We start from the raw sequence: 15,799 nt of genomic DNA, 5'->3' as shown, positions 1-15,799 counted from the left end.
TACTGTGAAATGTGAAGAAAGAATGCTGAATGCATTCAAAATAACAGGAATAAAAAAAATTCTGAAAAGCAAATTCAAACATTTTCTACTTTATTAACTTATTTTTTTGCACTCCGGATATACCAAATGAAATGCGACCCGGGCACCTGTCAATGAATGGAAGTGTTTCACGACTGGTCTGCATTGTCAGTAAGCATGCTGTACCTTCACACGGCTCACTGCTTCCTGGGCCTGCATCATGCGGATGTTCTTGGATGGGTTGCGCTCTGAGAGCAGCTGTGTGGAGCCCAGGTAATTGGCAGCAAAAATGATTCCATCAATGAGGTCCTCTGGTTCACAGGGTCCTGGAACTGGGGAAAAGAGCTGGGTTAGACTTTCACTGTACTGCATCTCATTTGATTATTTCAGCTGTACGAAGCGGTCCAGCAAAAGTATCTGCAATAGTGCAACTGTAACTGTCTACTCTTACAACTTAACCTTTTACACAGTCCGGCTATAGAAGCCATCATGGCGTCTAAATCAAGCTAGTGTCCTCCAGTAAAGGCTGAATGAAGTACAGGTTCACTGTGCACACTGAATACTCTGTACTCAACTAGCTGTAAAACATCACTTTGACCTGAGGTAGCCCCAAACTTCCAAATCTTACTACCTTAAAAACATAGGAAACACTTAATTGCTGCAAAGCCACAAATTCCAATGGCTGTTCCCACACCAATGATGCTCCATTGGAATTCATTCCTTTGGAGCCATAAAAGGTGTCAGTATAACTATAAAAGTCAAATATATAAGCCATGCCGAGATTATTCCTATGGAATTCCATTCCAAATTATACTGTACTTATTTTAAAAGAAAAGAAAAACACGAACGTGGGTGGCAACAAAATTAAAAGTGAACGATTTAGTTTGTTAAATCAGGTTCAGAAAAGACAAAATGAAGATAAAATTGTTCATGACAAATACTGTTGTTGGTTGTGTCTGGTAGAGTGAAATTCAGTTTATGATAATGAAAGGAATTTACATGAAAATACTGTAAGTCAATTTAACTGCACTGATGGTGATTATAAAAGTCAGGTCGACCACTTTCAACAGCAGGGGGGAAATATTGGGGGACGCCCTCTATGGGTCAACCTCGGTGATGTATTGCAACTAATACAAGTGTGATTGAATTTAATACTGTATTCGTCTCATGGATGGGTTCCGTCTCCAGCATTAAAAACAGTTGAAAGGACACGCAAACACATATTGATGGAACACATCTTTCTGATCAGCAGCAACAGGTTTTCATCGTAGCTGTGCAAAGTGGTCAGCCAAATTTATTATATAGAAACATTCAGTATATATATATATATATATATATATATATATATATATATATATATATATATATATATATATATATATAATAAATAAATAAATAAATAAATAAATAAATAAATAAATAAATAAAAATAAATAAATAAATAAATAAATACACACAATGTGAATCAGATTATAAAAAATACACAATGACATGTAGACAGTCAGAATGGAATGGTACATATGCACACAATTCCTCTGCATGGCGATGCAAGCAGCAGCTACAGCTATTGATGCACAGTAAATGTCAGTTCAGGTTTGGGTTATATCCTTAGAAATTAAAAAAGAAAACAGGGGCTGTTTTGTTTAGCATGTTTTTTTTTTTTTTTTTTTACTGATGCAGGAGCAAAATGTATACATTTCCAGACAGTGGCTTTCACAAGATGAAAAGCAAAATAGCAACAGGAGGAATAATGTACTGCATACTGTACCAGGAGAGAAGAAACAAAGAAACAAGCTAGTTCAAAAAATATAAGGAGGTGGAACATGTCAATACCACAGTAAGGGACAGGTTAATTAAGCATTAGTCAACAGCATGGCTTGAGATGCTATGGGCCTGTATTATTGTGAATATTAACAGGTCCTACTTTTCAAATGGAGGCTGTGTGGCCGGGTGGTCATAGCTGAGGACAGGGGAGCAGGAGGCCCTGGTTTCAGATCCAAGCCCAGCCATTCACCTACTATACTGTTAACTACATATAGAAAAACACACGTTTTGTGGGAGAATATGTGGAAATCAATGTTTCTATTAAAAAGAAAAGAAAAAAAAATGCACATCCATAGAAATAAGAAAATAAGACTGCAATACTGTAGCATGACTGGAATTATTAGAGTCCAATAAATGAGTTTGCAGAACAAAAGCCCTGTTTGTGCTGTTGCACATCAGAACAAGCAATTAACAGCCATCCCTCTAGACTGCTAAAGGTACTGTTCAGCTTCATCCATTCACAGCAACCAAATGAACGGAAATGGCTGATAAGCTGCAAAGGGAACATTACTGAAACTGTTCTTTCATTAAACACTAAAAATATTGAACTGTTGCAGACTAGTAAAACCTGTGAACCATAGCAATCTGTTCCTCCGACCCCATTCAATTCTAGCAATTAGTTTAGCTAGAAATGTATGTCTATTCTTGGAAATACATTGATAATTCAAATGCAAGACACTGTTGTACAAAAATAATGTGCATTTTATTCCACCGACAATGGCTTTGATGGACTAAATCCCTTTGCTTCCTGTACAGAACGACCCTGTCAATGTAATAGTCTTATACAGTATGCAATATGTATTTTCATTTTTTTCCCCCTAAAAAGATTAACAGTAGCGCAGATTATGACACAAGTCTGCAGAGTAAGAATAGAAAGCAGTGGCTTACCATCTACAAAGCTGGGGAAGGAAGCAGTCTTCTTTGCTTTCTGCAAAACACAAGCCGTGAATGAATGTAGGGAAATGAGGATTACAACAGCTGTATACTTATCTTGGTTTCTGCCAAAATCTTTAGAAAAGCACTGAAAAGCACTAAAGTTTATATACTTAGTCTGTATTTCAAGAAATGAGTCATGACACTGTTCATCCTTTTCAATGCGAGTAAATGTTTCTTTCATCATCAACTCTCTTCTCTTATCTTGCTATAAACACAACTTGCTCAATAAAAGCACGATACTCATTCATATTACATATAATATGAAGAGCGCTTGTTGTAAACAATCTACAGTCTAGAGATGTTCAACTTTTTACAAAACAAAGTCTTTAAATAATAAAGGAGGAAGTGACATAACAGATGGAATGTGGCTCAACTGTGAAAACAAAATCGGACAGACACAATTAGCAACCCAAAATCTATTGAAATAGCATTTCTCTTTTAAAAAAACAAACAAAAAAACAAACAAACAAAAAAAAAACATAAGCTATTGGTTCTTTTTACCAAGAATGAATGTTCCGCAGCATATTCGGGCTCATTTACATTAACATGGGTATGTCAAACAAGATAATATATTTACCTCTACTGAAAGAAACAAAACACGCTTATGACTGTAAAACAGAAAATAAGCCACAAGTTTAATTCATACTTTCTATACCTGCACTTCAAGTCAATCCTTCACTAAAAACATGAAACATAGCATTGGTTTTACACAACTGGATATGATCCCTGCGGAACAGACACCAATGCTGAAGCATTTCTTTAACGAGCATTCCATTTCAATTAAGGACAAAAGGCAGCAACCACCCATCCTTCGGGGAGGCCAGTCTAACTGGATACGTGATGTCAGTCAGGGCATGTTACATCTCAAGACAGCTTTCCGCTTGTTTATTCACTAAACTGAGCAGCAGGAACCTAGTTTGGGGGGGATACAGCTGAAATAATTGTAAGGATATGTCAAGAGCCAGTCCCAGAACAGAGTAAATGAATATCATCATGTGATCACAGTTCTAGATTTATGGTTTTCAAGGAGATCTTTAGGGTTCTGGAACAGAACTAATAAAGTGCAAAGGGAGCAAAGGACGGCAAAAAAATAGCACAGCCAGTTCTGGTCTTGATATAACAATTTATGTTAGACACATCAGTAGATATCGGAAAAGAAATATCAGCACACAAGAAAGCAAGTATAGTCATGCAAGAAGTATGAGCAAAACCATTGGTATTACAAAACTATATCCACCCCCCTTAAAAACATTACAGTATAGAAACTACACAGATCAGGCACTATGGTTAGGATCTAGAAAGAGAAACAAACAAACATCCACAATACCAATAAATACTAATGTTTAGTGTTTATAGGAATGTCTTATCAACTGATTAAAACAAACACTGCTTACCTCTGGGATATTGTTGTTTTCAGCTGGTCCGTTAAGGTCTGATCGCTGCTGTTTCCTTGGCTGATCTGGATTGTGACACACCTAGACATGATTAGAAAAAGATCAAATGTCCTATGTTTAAGAAGGTACTGTATGTGCCACAGAGACATTTTGTTTAATCTCAAACCACGATGCAATACAGGAGTTCACTGAATATTGCACATTTTGTTTGTATGTTTCAGTCCAACCAAGAGGTAGCGAACCCATCCATTCACGAACTGCACACCATCTCGCCTAAAAACCATGCAGCCTGTACATAGGTTTAAGTACTAGAGACTCATTGTTAAACACACACTTTGTTAACATCCCCAAGGTACAGAATCCTGGAGTGGTGTCTTATACACAGAATCAACCTGTATCTAGCTCTGCTTTCAAAACACCAGGAAGCCCAGGTAAATGTTGGAAGCATGTGGATGATGTCAAAGACGTCCTTTCTTCCTCCCAGTTCAGTATGGCTATTGTTTAACAAGATGGGTCAGCAATCTGACAGTACTGAAACCTGCTGCTACAGGAACCAGCCTTCAGTACAGTGCCAGAAAAAGACAATTAATAGCTTATATACACCTGCCACAAAAAATAGTTTATACATAACGTCAGGTTTCTTTTTAAATTTATTTTTAATTTTTCCAAGTGTTTTTATTTTAAATGTATTTTATTTTCTAAATATAAAAGAAGCAGGTGAAAATGCATTAGATAAAACGATTTGAAAATTTGAGATTAAAGATGTTGAGGATTAGATCTTTTTGGAGATAGAGGAGTTAAACTGTCAGCTTTTTTTATCAGACTATTTGTATTCAGGCTTTTTTATGTTATGCAAGGCAGGATTTTGCAAGACGTGTTTTTGGTTTTGTACAGTATCTGGTATAGCTGTATTTTACTTGTTCATTTCACTCAAGGAGATTGGTCTTATGGTGCTTTGTTAGTAAATTCTGATTTAAAAAGCATTCAGACACCAGCATCCCTAGATCTGGAATCAGACTGCATGCCAAATGCAAATCCACAGTGGAAATCAAACCCATCGCTACATGATTGAAATCTATTCACTCAAAGCCATTCATTTCTTTGCACCCCCCCCCCCCCCCCTTACATTGATTGATTTTATTTTTCTAATACATTCTGCTCATTGTTTTGTTTTCTTGCCATTGATGCTACCCTGTACCGCACCACAGACTACATCCTTAGCAAGACTTTCCCATTTCCACAACAGGGTGCCCTTGCGTGCCAGCCCATTTCAAATGCCATTTCTGTCCTTTGCTGGTACAGCTTTTTACAAGGTCTGCGTCTATTTATTTGCTGGCAAGGCTACACTTTGAATGGTGTTATAAAATCAACACTGTAACCCTATTGTACCATCACTGTTCTTTACACAGAGCCAGCATCGTGCTTTTCTGAACAGCTGAAAATCAGTAAGAGAGATCTCAATTGTGCAATCAGGTTTCCTTTTGTGGGGTTGCAAGGTTCTTTTCAATATTTAAAAGAGAATGCAAACTCACTACTGTTGCCGTCGTCTTTGTCTTTTATTAATAACGCAACTGTTGTTATTCAGCCTTCCTGATTTTCAATTGGGTTACTGAACATTTTATAAACCACTGTACAGTTCTTGTAGCATATTAATTGAACCCAAGGTTGACAAATAAAAGACAGCACTTGAAGCTCCCAGAACGCACACTTGATCCCATGAATACATTTACAATACTGTCGTTATTGAGATGGTTATATTGCTGTGTTTTTTAATCTGAACGACACATCTCAATTTCAAAATGACCTATTTAAAAAAACAAAACAAACAAAAAAAAAAGAATACATATAATAGATTGTTTCATAGATTGGGCATGTTTTGTTAATTATACCTTACTTTCTTTGATGTTAAACAAACACTAACCACTTCTATAATCATTCAGAATAATAATAAAGACTGGAAAAATATAAATATTGTAGCGCAGCACAGACTTTCAAAAGAAACCTCTTTTATACATAACAAAATCAAACAGAACTATGTTTTTTCATAATAAATGCAGTTTCCCGTAGTAACTGAAGTAGGGGCTGGTTTTAATAAACACGGAAGACATACCTCCCAAGCCGGACTTGAAATGAATCCCCAAGTCGGACTTGAAGTCAGATAGGTCCGGTTGCAATATTTGCAGTTGGACTTGGGAAATGGTGTAAGTTAGATTTAACTGAATACACATGATGCGGAGTGAGGTTCAGTCAGATAAGATCAATCAGGCTATTCTACCAAGAGACTACCACAGTGCATGGAGAGGTGGGCAGATCAATCAGAAGAATCGATATTTCTATTCTAAAACAGAGATTGAATCACAAAAAAAGATACGCTGTATGCATTATTCATCTTGTGAGAGTGCAGTCCTGTAGTATTTTCAAATTATTATGAATTTTACAGCCCTTTAACACACCAAACCAGCCATTACAATGCATTTAGTGTGTTAATAAAACAAACTGGGGTATAAAAAGAGAGGGGTGACATCCACAATGTTCTTAACATGTACACACGGAGCACAGGGTGCCTTGCTAAACATGATGTTTGGTAGTGTATCAATTCCAGAAGTGGTGGTATTGCCATTACTATGGGAGAGCTCCTGCTAGAAAGACTCCCACAAACATGTTCTCCACATGATGGTGCTCCTGCACACATTCTGAATAGCCCTGTTACTCATTAGACTTTCTTGAGAAAGCCCTGGTCTTTTTCCAGCTTCTTTTTCCATACAATCCTACTCAATGTAACAGGTGCAGCTCACTGGGTGGCACATCCCACTTCAGTAGGAATCATCTTTTCCTACACCTTGCCATCTGTTTATACACAGCTGAAACACTACATAAGAAGTTCATGAGAGGAAAAGATCAGCAATATGTAGGTGCTTACTGATAATACAGAATAGGACACTATTCCTTCTGGTTGCTGTGTGTGGATGAATCATTGCCACAGATTTTAATAAATGTGAAAGCACCTTTCAACATCTGTGATAAATTGACAAAGACAAATAATGGGTTCACACCAACAGTAATTGCACAGACTTTTTTTTTTTTTTTTTTTTAAAGGTTTAACATTTTAATTTGAACTCATTAATCTGTTTAAGCAATGAATTATCTGGTATTATTTGAGCTTGCTAATATCGTTTTGGCATGTGTGTAAATTAAAAACAAAGTCAAACCATGCCAATAGCATCCATCTTTTCCATTTTTCTTTTCATAATCTGGTTCATGCTAGAGAATCCTGATGCATCAGGAATGCCCTACCTGCTCTTGGGCCCACTTCTGCCTTTCCTCTGGAGTCCTGGCCCGCACTTTAAACCCCCTCTGTATTTCTGCACTGTGCCTCGAAGCTTGAGGAATGTTCAGAGACTTTGGCCTGCCTTCATGTCTGCTCCTCGTGTATGGGACAGGATCTGCTTTGAGAGCAACATCCTTGAAGTCCTTGGATCCTGTTTCAATCCCAGGCTCCTCTGGGCTCTGGTCAGTGTCACTGCTTATGCTCCCCATGCTCATGCTCATTTTGATCTCAGCCACGATCTGGTCGATATCCTCCTCCTGGTCCTCCCCCTCCCCACCGCCCTTCCGAGCTTGGTAGGGAGACACACAGACAGAATTTCCATTGGTCTCCGGGGCGTAATAGTCATGAGGATAACTTTCTTCGTTGGGGCAGTAATCATCTTCTTCTTCTTCTTCTTCTTCGTCTTCCTCCTCCGTCGCCTTGTCTTCGTCTCCAGGAAGGGGAGTTTGCATAGAAGGTTCATGGTCCCCCAGGCCTTGGTCTTGGTCTTCTTCATAGATCTGTTCCTCTGCTGTCTCGCTGAGAACCTGGCCCTGCCCCTCAGATTCTGCCCACTCCTCCACGGCCTCCTGGCATTCATCAGTCTCCAATGGCTGTTCCTCGTGATTTACGTACTCCCCGTCATTGCAGTCCATACCTTCCAGGTAGCTGTCATCCTCGGGGCAATACCTTATGTAATACGTGACCCCCTCGTCCTCTTCAGGCAGGCCCTCGTCATAGTCCTCCTCTTCAGAGGTGTTGTTGACATAGTCGGAGCTGGAATCCTCATCCCCGCTGTGGTCATGGCACTCCTGGTCCGTGGGCTCGGGGGTGGGAGGCCGGCTGTCCTTCAGGTCAGAGACCTCTTGGTGGAACTGTTGTTCCGGGGCCTGAAGGTCTTCCTGTTCCGGCTCCTCCTCTTTGTCAAGAGCAGCAGAAGCGGCAGGGCAAGGCCTCACCCTGGGCTCCACCATGCCGCTGCTTGTCCCTTGCCTTTTTCTGTGCGCCATTGCTGGCTGCTTACATTCCATTCATGTCTTGAGTACAACCTGCAAAGAAATAAGAGAGAGGATGTAGCAACTACCATTTTCAATTACTCCTGCATGTTAATTTAGGAAAGAAATAATCAAAAGATAATGAAAAGCACACTGTCTTTTTTTTTTTTTAGAATATAATATATTCCTTTGTATTCATGCATCACATCGGCTCTGCCATTCTGTTACGTGCTACTCAATATTGCTGTAGCTGACATGACATTGATTTTATACCAGCAGTTGTCAATCTCATCAACGCCCAGGGATTACGTTCATTTTCTCACAGCAAATTATTCAGGGAAAACATTGAACAAAAAGCTTCCTGTGAACTTTGCCCATAAAGTTATTGACTTGTTTTTATTAATGTACCAAAGCATTACTAATGATTGAAATAAATTATACGCTTTCATAAGAATCTCAAATGGATCCCAGCAATTCTATGTCATTCAGAATTTGGTACCATGTCTGACTTATCAATGCAATTAGATTATTGGCGCACACACAGGTTTTATATTACTACACAATGCGGCACCAGCTTTCCTAATGTTATTCTAAAACAGGAACCCAATGCACTTCATTATAATGATCTATGTCATGCTTTTTATAAACTGCAAGTATTTTTGGGGGGTGGAATTTACTCTACTGCTGCATTAGATGCAATAGATTGAATTGGATAAGAGTCAAAATATTATATTACATTTAACCATGAATGAATACTATATAAACCTGTGCAACATCTACCCCTTGCATCCCATTTCCACATGCACCGTTTAAAAAATGTCTGTAAACCAGATGAACTGTAATTAGAAGGCAGCATCAACACTGAAATAAATGAGATTGCTTTAATTTTTAATTAATGTACCACCATTGAGTATAGTAGGCCGTGTTGTGTGCGTCATATTAGAAAAGTGATAATTACTTTCACAAAAACGTCCGTCATGCAATCAATATTTTAACTGAGATTTCCAGCAGTGAATCATACAATTACCATAGATGGCATCATGATTTATAAGCGATTCGTTCATGGGTAGCTAACCTCCACATAAATCATGGGTACTTACTGACCTCTACAACAGCAGCACCTCCGAGCTAGAGTACAATTCAAAGAGAAGGGACATAGCTTTCAAGCACTGAAGACCTTCAAGGTATTGTTATGAGGATCAGCACCAACACATACTGTAGTGAGCAATGGGGATTCTTGCTGAAATATTCTGATTTGCTTCCACACAATGGGATTTCTTAACAGTCTAAACAGCAGTAGGATCTCAATACAGCCTGAAACTAAACCTTTTCTGGACTGTGGGCCCTTGCCTTGAGAGAAATGTGGCTTGATAACATCAGTTGTTTAGGTTCAGCATGTGAAGAGAGGCAAGTGGCTTGACAGCAATTTCCCGTTGATCTTCAGTCATCCTGGCCTGTAAGAGGGCTGCAGAGAGAAGGCTAAACTCCAACTGGTCATTTCAAATTGGGTACTCACCTGACTTCACTCTATAGCTGCTTCTGTCATACTGTATACATTCAAAGACATCCCTGCACCTGCCCTGCTTTTGAACCGATTTCCATTTGAACTGATCCCTCTACCGGAAAAAAAATTAAATAAAAATGTTGTAGAAATGAATATTACATTTTTATTTCAAGTTTTGGCTCCTACAGTAGAATCCTTCCTGGCACCCAATTAACCTTGTACAATTCCAATTTACTTCTGCATGCTGCCTGTTATTCCTCAAGCCTAACGCCACACAGTGGGAGGACTGGAGGCAAAACTCGGAGATGACAATACAAACCTGTGTGCCAGCATTTCTCAATCATGCATAGCCAATTTGCTGATACGATCCTACATGTTCATCTGCTGTGCATTCTAAAAACTGCGTCAGGCTGGGAGGCTCTTTTCATGACCCATCTGTGTTCTGTTTGTTTGTTTAGTTCACGGCTCATCGATCACAACTCCCTTTATTTTATCTGTTACCAATCTGAGCACAAAGGGATGTCCCTGCCAAGCACAATAACCGATTCATTCTGAAGACCTGCTGTAGAGTATACCTGTATCAATGCTCTGCAGCAAGTACCCCATAATAAATATATGTTCTTTCGCACGAGGCACACATACAGTGGATCAGCTCCATGTCAAAAGCATGACAGAGAAGCAGAGGTTTTAAGCCATGTGGTCAATTTACAGGCAAGGTGGTGTTATCGGTCTGCTTATCTTAAAGTACATTTGTTTACAGTGGAATGGTAAGTTTACTTTTGTATCGGTTTACGGTAGTGGGTCAGTAGCCTGTCATGGAAGCTGTACTTTAAAAATACCAGTTCAGGAATCGCAGATTACTTACCCTGTATGATATTGACAGACAAAGAGTTTCTAGACACCTGAACTCACACTTTGCTAAACACTCAAAATCAGTTTTTGCAGTAATATATTAATTCATTATACTGCAGTATAATATTCTTGTAGCAAAAAAAAGCATTTGTGGCTGAAACCTTTTTCTTTTTTTGTTTGTTTCGTTCACGGTTCTTCCACTTCATCCACAGTCTAAACAAACACACAGGGCTTGTCCTTCTGGGATCTGTGACCCGACATGGCAGTGGGCTTCCTCCTGACTGGTGCCAGCGTTCACTGCTGAAGAGCAGGGGCCCATGCAAAGCTGGTGACAAGAGATTAATGGTAACCAACAGCAACCGCTCGCCCCATCACGGAAGACAGCCGACCCGTGCTGTGCTTATTCAAAACTCCCCCGCACAGCTGGGATAAAACATTTTTACAGTATATTTAGTCTATAAATAGTGCGCTCATCCCTAAAGGTAGACTAGTTGTGGTTTTTGCAATAATTATGTCCTAAGTGCTCACTGCAGGATTGAGTACAGGACAGGCCAGTGTCCACCACTTGTCAATTCTGGTAATGTGCTGTCACGCTGTCTCTCTCAAAATAATAATAAAAGATGTTTGTTAAACTGCCGTAGCTTGTGGGATTTTTAATGACTATATATATCCTGGACACCCCCTTCCAACAAATCAATTAACATGCCTACAAAACATCTTAATCAATCTAAAGAAGAAAATGTGCTGCGGAACTTACACAAGCGAGATGACATCATAATAAAACCAGCTGACAAAGGAGGAGCTGTAGTTGTCTGGAGTAAAGACCTTTACATAAAAGAAGCTCAGTAACAACTCTCTGATACCATCTTCTACACTAACAATGATAACGATATCACTCAGAAGTTACAAGACACTGATTTCCACTACTGATCCTAATAAACCCGTTACCAGCACCTGCACGGAACCTCCTTGTAGAAAACCCTCACTGCAGTCGTTTCTGTTTACTGCCCAAAATCCACAAACAAAACAATCCAGGTCGTCCCATAGTATCAGCCTGTTCCTGTCCCACTGAACTAATCTCTTGATGATATCTTCAAACCCATTGTTGAATCACTGCCTACGTGTGTCAAGGACTCTACATATTTTCTACAAATAATGGACCATTTCAAAGAACACTACCACTGTGATAATCCTATTCTGTTTACAATGGACATTAAAAGCCTCTACACTGTTATCTCCAACAGTGAAGGTGCAATAGCTTTAAAACACTTCCTTGATGAATGGATAGTGAAGGAGCCCCCAATAGATATCTTTTGAGCCTAGCTGATTGTGCTCAGTATTCAACAGCAAAATACTGCAATATTTCTCAACTATGGTGCAGGGTTTTATTTCTTCTTCTGAATTGTTGTTTTCCTCTTTCATATGAAATGCTTGATGGGTAGAATTACGTTTAATTCAAACTGATATAAAATCCATCAGAACACAGGTCAACTAACTATATGCCTTTATATTGATAATTTGAGTACGTAATATTGTAATTAATTCCTCGAGAGACTGCTAAATCTCTGAAATTCAGGTTGGCAATTTGTTCTGAGAAATAGCATTTCTGTAAAGGGTATTAAATAACTTCAGGCTTGTTTGGAGACCAGGAATTGAAAGCTGATAATGAATATATGTATTTGAATTTGGGTTTTAAAAATGAAAGCAACATTGTTGTTATTCATAATTACTCATGTTCCTTATTAACAGCACTTTAAGAATTCTATGTAAGAATTCATTTCAAACCACTGGCAGGGCATACAACTATAATGCACGCATTCAAGGTTAAAAAATAATTTACTTTGGCAAAGAAATTATAGTACTAGTATTGCTTTTATTTATTTTTTATGAGACGCACGCACGCACGCACGGGTAATTAAGTAACATCATCATTGCAGATGCTGTTAAATTGTCCAGTCCAGTAGCTGTGGCAGGATATGGTTTAGCATCTTTCTCCCAAGGGATGTAGTATTTATTAGGAATTAGTGGGAACTTCCTCCATTGTACCCTCAGGTGAAGTACTGTGTGACTATGGTAGTCAACTACCTTCCCCACTGGAGGTGAGAGACGGGAGAACTGACTGTCAGATTGTTCAGGCAGTAGCTGTCCCTGACACTCCAAAACAATTTGATTTTTCAATTCTATCACAATGGAGGGTTATCAGATCGCATGAGAAAAAAAACAACAACAACACCGACACCACCACCACCAACATCTTGAAGTGTGAGAAGAGAAATGCCATTCGGCACATCAAGGCTCAAATGGGGTGGGGGGGACCTTTTATGAAATGTAATTACCAGATCGACTTCATTAGCCAATCAGGCTGAGTCGCTCCTCAAAGTTCAATAGCCCCCTGTGCTGCGTCAGACTCTAGTCTGCTGTGCCGTACCCTCGGGACAGTATTACTTTATGTGTCAAAGGGGCAAAAAATATGTGACAAGAGGCCTCACCTCACAGAAATCTCAAAGAACATGCTGTTATTTATCTGTAAGAAAATAAGTACTGTCAAATGAGGAATCCAATTGTGAGCGGAATCGCTTTCTCAAGAAGCAACCCAGACTTCAAAGAATTGTGATAAACTCCCAGTGATGCATTCTACACCCACACAGTAGCCTCGCTTCTCAAAGGAAATGGCCTTCCAAACACAAAATGCAACACGACAGCAAACACAAAAATACTGATGCTCGGACTTCACATACACTGCGCACACAAAACTCTTTTCAGAAGAAATTGCTTTTCTTTTGCTTCTATAATTGAGATTCTCCGCCATACTCCCTTGTCATGATTTACAAAGTGTGATAGGTCAAGCTGCATATTTCTATAGTAACACACACTGCTGCAACACAGATGATACAAACATCTCCAGCCATGACATTATCTGCATGATGTGCATTGCAACCAGCTGTATCCAACAGGTTGCTGAGAATGTGAAGATCATACACAGAGAGGGAAAGGCAGAGAACGCCAGCTGAACCCAGGGGGTCACCTATTCTCATTATTACTGGCTGTGAAGACTACCACGAGGGATATAAATCAGATATCCACTGGGAAGTATCGATTCCAAAAAGTCCCCCAAAAACGTAGCTTTTTCATGAAGAGATCAGATACTGCACAAAGCCAATGTGTCTGCTGTTACTGCACCACTATGGCAATGTATTGTGGGTCCTGTTTAGGAATTCTACATTGGTTTGCTGTCTGTACCAATAGTGTACAGTATGCAGTCCTGGATACCAATCGTACCCTGCCAATATCCAGAATACCTACTGGATTGAGTGGACCAGTGCCTGTAGTAATTCTGTCTTTGCAATTTCAATAGTATGACATTTGCTTACACACCTGTTTTCTAGTTGTTTAACACTTGGTGCTCAGTTTGCAACTGGCCCCTCCATGCTATTGATCACTTCAAAGCAGCAGATCTATTCATCAAGGCTTGGAAACAAGAAGCAACACATATTGCAGTATGATGCACGATTTCAATTTAAAAATGTAAAAGACACAGTACAATGTACAGTAGACTTTATCCGCTTTCAACCCTTGATTTCAGAAGATATTAAAGCGCTCCTCCTAGTATTCAAGCTTGGTCTCATAACTGCAAAGCATACAGTACTAAACACTGGCAGTCATATACATGATGCCATTTCCTTTTCATTTACTAAAATTATATATATATATATATATATATATATATATATATATATATATATATATATATATATATATATATATATATATTTATATATATATATATATATAAATAATAATTACAAAATGCAAATTATAAGTTTTTCCCTGGGAATGTTGAATACAATTTTACCAAAAAAATATGAGACACTGTATGAGGCTAGAAAGAGGGAATTTACCATGAAGATGAGAAGCTTGAGTGGGTAAATTACATCTAGTTTTTAACTACCAGTGCCTCAAAACACTGTAGCTTTTGTACCAGCTGTGCAATACCTGATCCAGCTGACAGCAACATATTTTCATATGGACAAAATCTTTATTCAAACAAGTTTAGTACCCCAGTGGATTTTGAACCATGTCTCTCATTTGAAGGGAATAGTCCTACTATACTGTATAAGGACATTTCCAATTCTTAAATGTGTGTAATGCTTTTTAAAATGATTTCTCCTGAATAGCCATCTTGAAATATCCAGTTCACATGAAATTTCATGGCTATACCTTAAAGCCAACAACAGGAGTGCAAATTGAATACATTCTTCCTACTGGGCCTCCACATGGGGCTGTGCCTCTGTAGGGTATGATGACACCTTCGACTTAAACACATATTAAAACTGAAGGGCCCCAGGGATACTCAGGGAGAATCATTACTATGCAGGACTGCCCACACAGTCTTTCTTTTTAAATTACACCCCTGAGGCTTTACATAAAGTTATCACCGAAAATGGTTAAAACTACCCAAACCTATAAGAAGAAAGTGTTTAACTCTTAGGCTATACAGGATGCAGGGTGCATATATAAAAAGTGCTACTGTATTCTGCAAATAATAAAGACCAGAAACAGAAGGTCTGGTTAGTGCATCCCCCCCCCCCAATAACAACAGGACAGAAGAGCATTGCACACAACATTACAGGTTACCACAGGTGTTTGTGGTATCTAAGTTTGCATAATCATGGTTTATTGTACTGACAATGTCGAACATGCACTGCTACAAACAGGTAATATTTTGATAGATGCATATATTAATTCAGCTAATACAAGGAAAGGGAAAATAAACACGCTAAGCACCATTACGCTTCGGCCCGAAGATCATTTTTTAAATGATGCCGCTGCATGGAACTGCACAGTGTTTAATTGAAGTAATTTGAGAACAGCTGGGGATGCTCCCTTCCGTGAGGGGAGATTTATGCATGTAACGAGCTACAGTACTGTACAGACTCAAATTAAAATATGGCACGTGCTTTTTGGCTGA

General features: G+C 38.9%; 1 protein-coding gene across 7 annotated transcripts in view; it reads right to left on the bottom strand.

Annotated features, from left to right (window-relative positions):
- LOC117429706 (amyloid-beta A4 precursor protein-binding family A member 2) overlaps window positions 1–15,799 on the bottom strand; it is a 61,162-nt gene that overhangs the window by 17,213 nt on the left and 28,150 nt on the right. For 4 of the 7 annotated variants that reach the window (XM_058998788.1, XM_058998790.1, XM_058998791.1 and 1 more), the window contains exons 2-6: window positions 7,467–8,528; window positions 4,173–4,253; window positions 2,731–2,770; window positions 1,943–2,047; window positions 205–350 (exon numbers count right to left, since the gene is read on the bottom strand). In XM_058998788.1, coding sequence (XP_058854771.1) covers window positions 205–350; window positions 1,943–2,047; window positions 2,731–2,770; window positions 4,173–4,253; window positions 7,467–8,510 — 1,416 coding nt within the window. In that variant the 5' untranslated portion in view covers window positions 8,511–8,528. The remainder of the gene's footprint in view (window positions 1–204; window positions 351–1,942; window positions 2,048–2,730; window positions 2,771–4,172; window positions 4,254–7,466; window positions 8,529–15,799) is intronic. The other 3 variants (XM_058998792.1, XM_058998793.1, XM_058998794.1) reach the window with 1 other exon arrangement.

This window comes from Acipenser ruthenus, chromosome 24, assembly GCF_902713425.1.
Source record: "Acipenser ruthenus chromosome 24, fAciRut3.2 maternal haplotype, whole genome shotgun sequence".
Lineage (NCBI taxonomy): Eukaryota > Metazoa > Chordata > Actinopteri > Acipenseriformes > Acipenseridae > Acipenser > Acipenser ruthenus.
This window is presented reverse-complemented; position numbering and strand designations above follow the sequence as displayed.